Consider the following 6,307-nt stretch of genomic DNA (forward strand, 5'->3'; position numbering starts at 1 on the left):
CTATAAAAAGTGCCAAGCCTCTGTTCACGGTGTGAGTTGTTCTCAGCAGCTCACCCGTGTACACGTTTAGCAAAGAAAGTAACTTTGTCTCATTGTGTCTTTATTTCTCCTGGGTTTTTTACAGAGTTTTCCCCCAACACTGCCAAAGCAAAACATTTGTGTGCAACCAGTGTCCACTATTGAATCAAGTAAATCCAACATGGCCTGTTTGTCAGTGTGCAGATCCTTCTGTGAGATTCCTACAGGATGTTTATGAATCTGGACATTTTGTCTGGATTTAATTCCTCACTTCTGACTGGTTTGGTCCCTGTTTATTTGGAATAAACAACAATAATATTCAACAATAAACTGGATCAATTTGAATGATACTGAGATATTAGAAATGAGTGAAACTGTATTGATCAGAACTGCAGCTGAAGAAATATCGGTTAGCCTGGATAAGTTCCTTCAGGGTGAACTTGTTGCTGACACAGATCAGGATCAAACTAAATCGGACGGGAGACAGATTTATATCTGGGTTTTTATGTCTATCCTTGGATTGTGAGTCACAAATGAATGTGCTCTGGAAACTGTGTGTATATTGCTGTGTCTTCTATTTCCCATAAAGCAACAGACTGAAGTGCTTGATGTTGTCACGCTAGTCTTTTATTTGAAGGATTCCAGTTACAAACTGCTCCTGCAGATCTAGACTCTGGTCCAAGCTCTCTGTGACTGATTCACATGTTTATCCCTGTTATATGTATTTATACATGTGTAGCTGAGATATAATGTACGAATTGTGAACATTCTCAAAACTGTATTGTACATAGGTTATATTTTTTTATTGTGTGAACTTAATTTTTGTGGAACTAAGGTTCCGTGTGTCATTGTTGGAGTGGGACATTAATCAGTGTAACGCCACCTGCGGCCACGTTGCGGGTGTGGGGTTTCCTAGCCAGAGCTGTACGGACTCCACACTGGGGTGAGGAGAAGCCTGCTGCCGCTGTGTGACACTGATTTTGCTGCTGCACTTTGTCTTATAGAAATAAACCCAGTTTCCAGCCAGTCCGTGTTTGTCGTCACAACACAGTCGACCATTTCACATCTGCTACACATGTCTCTCGCTCACATTCTGCTGTGGCTGCTGTGGAAACTGAATCTCCCGGAGGAACCCACCCGAGGGATAAATAAAGTTTCACCTAATATAATCTGAATCTATCTAATGATTGAGTCCATGTGTTTGGTATCTGAGCTGTAAGCAGCTTCATCTGCAGCCTTCTCTTCCACTGACCCAGAGGAATTCCTTTATCCTATAAAACATGTGGAACATTTATACTGGTGCTGCTCCCAGTAGGACCATCAATACTCCTGCACACTGTGAATGACTGGACTAGTTTGGAGTTTCCTTCTCCTCCTGCTCAGCCTGCAAACCAGTTTTTCTTTGGGATGATGGAGATATTTGAAGTCTTCATCAGCTTCTGTGGCTGCAGCAAATGCAAAGCACGTTTTCTAACAGGATCTGTGGAAGCCCTGCTGGACCTGGTCTGCAGATGGTCCCGTTCATTTTAAAGTCCAGCCTGCGTCTGCTGCAGAGCGCTGAGCATCACATTACATACCTGCACAGAGAGACAAAACGACACAGCAGTGTTTGTAGTGTGGGCTATAAGTAGACCAGTGTATCAGTGCAATCAAGTACACCTGCCTCTAATTAGTCCAACCCCATTCCAGCCATTGGCTCACCAAAAATGTGACACACACAAAACCACTCCCAACCCAGTGCAACTTGACACAATAATATGGAGCTGAATTAACACAGGCACATTAGTCTACCATGTTACAAGCTGCATGCTATTAAAAGCCAACATATGCAGACTTCTGCCTTGTTCGGGTGGCAGCATTTTTTCTTTTTTCTTTTGTGTCCTGACACGTTTATGTTTTTGTTTTTGTTTGATTATTTTGTTGGTTTTGGAAACAAATTTAAACGAACTTGTGACAATACTTGAGAATCACAGTGACACAGTGATTAGGCATATGATTGGAAAATGCCTAGGTTTAGAGCTGTGAGCTATGAGCTGTGAGCAATGCAAAGTTAAATATATATATGTATAAATGGGAAACAAAAGAAAAAAAAAAAAAAAAAAAAAAAAAAAAAAAAAAAAAAAAAAAAAAAAAAAAAAAAAAAAAAAAAAAAAAAAAAAAAAAAAAAAAAAAAAAAAAAAAAAAAAAAAAAAAAAAAAAAAAAAAAAAAAAAAAAAAAAAAAAAAAAAAAAAAAAAAAAAAAAAAAAAAAAAAAAAAAAAAAAAAAAAAAAAAAAAAAAAAAAAAAAAAAAAAAAAAAAAAAAAAAAAAAAAAAAAAAAAAAAAAAAAAAAAAAAAAAAAAAAAAAAAAAAAAAAAAAAAAAAAAAAAAAAAAAAAAAAAAAAAAAAAAAAAAAAAAAAAAAAAAAAAAAAAAAAAAAAAAAAAAAAAAAAAAAAAAAAAAAAAAAAAAAAAAAAAAAAAAAAAAAAAAAAAAAAAAAAAAAAAAAAAAGTTAAATATATATATGTATAAATGGGAAACAACCCTAACTTGAAAGTTTGAAATGTGTGAGATCCATGACTTGTTTGAAAAACTAGAAATTATCTAAAAATGCCTTAAGTGAAAATGTAGTGTTGCATCTATTCTCCCAAACCAAGACAAAAAAAGAAGCAGCATTCTGTAACTTAAAAATAAGGCTGACGTGTTGACAATAGACTAAAACACTAATTCGCAGGTGGCTATCAGGAACAGAGAGGCGAGCAAAGTCACAAACACCAAGGCTGCAGACAGCCACGCAGAAACAGCAGATAACATAGAGACAACGCCTGCTAGAACCGTGGAGAGGAAGGTCACTTCACACGAGATTGTAGGAGTAGGCCACAGAGAAATAATGCAAAACAGTTTTGAGGCAGCCACTTAAGAACTTACAGTTTTCAAAGGACAAATTAGTTGTAAAGTCAGCTGCAGGCCACACAACTGTACAACAATTAACTGCCCCTTTAGAACTAGTACATACAGCAAGTGGCCGCAGGTGCTTTATTAAATGCATATGACCCGTTGTGTCCAGTAAATTTGCTAGGTAGAGACGCTCTGACAAAACTTAAGATAGCAGTCATGGCATTCTTTTCTGGTATTACACCTGAGTGCATGCTAAATGACACCCGCCACATCCACTTTCCAGAAACCGACCGAGTATCACAACATTCTGAGATTTAAACAAACTCCAGGCCCAGATCCACCTTATGATCAGCAAGTGTGGAAGCTAGGAGAACAGCACTTGACCTTACAGCACAGGCCGAAATTGTGTAGGTTACGCAGTGACCACAGATAGTAGAATAATAGAAGCAAAACCACTTTCTTGTTCATATTCTGCACAGAGCGCTGAGCTGTTAGCTGTGATTTGCGCATGTGAAATACACAAAGATAAACAAATAACCATTTATATAGACAGCCAGTATGTTTTCTCTGCTGTGCATCATTTTGCAAAAAATTTGGAAAACCAGAGGAATGATTACACCAACCGGAAAACCAGTTCAGCATGCCAACCTCTTACAACGCCTCTTTCATTGCTACAGGCAATAACTTTGCTGACAGAGCAGCAAAACAGGCGGCACAAAAGACAAACATCACATTGATGGCAGTAAACACACATCAGATTCCACTGGATGTGTTGCAAAATGAACAAAAAGCAGCAAGCACAGCAGAGCAGGCAAAATGGCTAAAACACGGAGCAGTTCTGACAAACGACTTAATGATGTGTTATGGCAAGCCAGTGTTGCCAAAATTCCTCCACAAAATGGCGGCATTAGTGACTCATGGCTGTACGCATTTGTCAACGGGGGGACTGACCTGTATTGTCAACTCTCATTTCTACACTGTAAATTTTGAAACTTCAGCAAAACAATTTGTCAGAACGTGCATGACGTGTCAAAAACCTCACCCTTTTCACACAATCCACATGGACTTTATTGAGCTAAATGAATGCCAAGGGTAAAAATACGCCCTAGTGGTTATAGATGTATTCTCAAAGTGGCCAGAAATCTACCCAGTGAAAAAGGCAGATACAATTTCAGTAGCAAAATGTATGTCTAAGTTGTAGGAAAATAAAGAGATGATTGTAAATAACGAAGAATGTAATGATGTCTATCAAGTGTCTTGCAGATTACAGCCCGGTGACTGGGTTCTGATCAAGGTGCTCCAAAGGAAAAACTGGAGCGCACCCAGGTGGGAGGGACCACATCAGGTTCTCCTCACCACGCCCACCGCTTGCAAAATTGCGGAACGACCATCCTGGATCCATCAGAGTCCCTGCAGGCGAGTAAGTGAAGCCATCTAAACTCAGTCGACACAGGCTCGCCCAACTGTTGTGATCTCGCCCGGTGGAGGGAACAGCCTTTCTGGCCGGGGGGTCTACTCACGACAGGAGGGTGTGTCCTGTTGTCATGAGGTGGTGGCTCCTAATAACTGCAGCGGCCCTGACCCTGGCCGGGCTCCTCATCTTTGCTTCCGTGAGGGACAACAAGTCACGCTATCTGAAGAAAAGGCAGACACTGTATGACAAAGGAAAGTACACCAAGTTTCCCCATGGCTACGCCACTAACTTCTGGTGGCAGCTTATGAACACTACAGCTCACCTGAATAATAAAACTGACTGCTATGCATGTACCCATATGCCCCTATCCTCACAGACGTCTGGCCTGTGGCCGTACAGCATACCTGAAGATCGCAGTTGGTGCCTGTTGGGCCTGGCAACACATCCAGGCTACGGTACTCTTTGGTCCAAGGCCAACTACAGCATCCCAGCTAAAGCAACCTGGAGGTCATCGTCACTCACGAATGTGCACTGTTCCGGACAGACCTACCTACTGACCTGGCCCCAAGTCTCAGACCCACTGCCTGATGTAATTCTACTGAACAAACTGAACGCATCACAACTGCCAGTATGTGTGATGAACAATGGATCGCGGGCAGTGGGGGAGCTGCCTACACACCTATGTAAGTACATATACACTTTCTGCCCACCGAGGAATGAGAGGAAGTGTATGGCCTGTTCAATCAACGAAACCTGTGCCAGTAACGCGACGCTGATGAGCCTCAACTGTCGCCCCGACTACAGCTACCGAATGCCACTACAAACAAAGACTCAGTACCAGACAGGATGTGCACGGACGGCACCCAGCAGTAGAGGAACCAGAGTTTTGGCTGACTGGTACTTCCTATGTGGCAATAAGGCTTATCTGTCACTCCCTGAAGGTTGGGGGGGTCTGTGCGCCCTGGTGCAATTATCAGATCACGTCTTCTTCATGCAACGTGTTGCACATCACCCAAGCAGCCGACAGAGACGTGAAGTGGACATCGCCTCACCCAATTCTTTCGGCATTACAGTGGACACTGGAGTGCCGGGAGAGTTTCGCATCTGGGGAGGAGGAGTGAAATTCTTACAGAGCTTGATCCCCGGCATTGGAGTTGCCGAGGTGCGGGATCACGTGGAAATCAACCGATATGCTCTGCTACGACACATCAACTTAACTAAGACCCTGGGAACGGCCTTAGCAGGAGAACAGAAGGCCATCAGAACGATGGTGCTGCAGAACAGACTGACCCTGGACCTGCTAACAGCATCACAAGGAGGAGTTTGCAAGCTGATCGGGGAGACATGTTGCACTTTTATCCCTGATGGATACGAAGCTGGAGGAGACATTTATGAAGCTTTGCAGAATTTGACCGTTCTGCAACAATATCTCACTGACCACACACCTGGAGCAGCTACAGCACAAGGCTGGCTGGACTGGCTGTTCGGCGGTCCATGGCTGGCTGCTGTAGCAAAACCGTTTGTCCTTCTAGGTTTCATCATGATAGCACTGCTCATATTAGTGTTGTGTGTGTTGCCATGTCTAAGAGTAATGATTTCAAAGATGATAACAACTACAATGACTGCTTATGTTGCCGTGCCTCAAGAAGAACAGCATCCCGTTGCAATTCTGTTAGAGGAACTTGTAATAGCTGCTAATAAATGACGTGGTGATTAAAAATGACTTGTCAAGTGATCATGCACTGATTAACACATTAGTAGTTTATACAGGTACAACATAAGGTTTTCTTATTCTTTTATTTTAATTTTTTGTAGTTTTAGTTTTTATTATTTTTCTTCATTATTACTTTTATATTTTCTTTTACTGTGTCTTCCTTAATTCTTTTATTCTTTTATTGTTTTATTCTTTAGGCCACATGATTTACATTTCTGCTTTGTTGACATTTTGACCATTAAAAAATTGCTAAAGATACTTAATAAATAACCTTCACAGACAATT

The 6,307-nt window shown here is 41.0% G+C and overlaps 1 protein-coding gene across 1 annotated transcript; it reads left to right on the forward strand.

Moving 5' to 3' along the window:
- Positions 1–2,512: 2,512 nt before the first annotated feature.
- On the forward strand, positions 2,513–5,598 carry LOC121813247 (the record flags this gene model as incomplete). Its single annotated transcript, XM_042216894.1, is given in 1 exon segment — positions 2,513–5,598. A coding segment is annotated over 1 exon segment (1,160 nt), but the record flags the coding sequence as incomplete, so codon positions are not given.
- Positions 5,599–6,307: the final 709 nt, after the last annotated feature.

Source organism: Haplochromis burtoni, unplaced genomic scaffold (assembly GCF_018398535.1).
Source record: "Haplochromis burtoni strain Fernald_Lab_line unplaced genomic scaffold, NCSU_Asbu1 Contig_1330, whole genome shotgun sequence".
Classification (NCBI taxonomy): Eukaryota; Metazoa; Chordata; class Actinopteri; order Cichliformes; family Cichlidae; genus Haplochromis; species Haplochromis burtoni.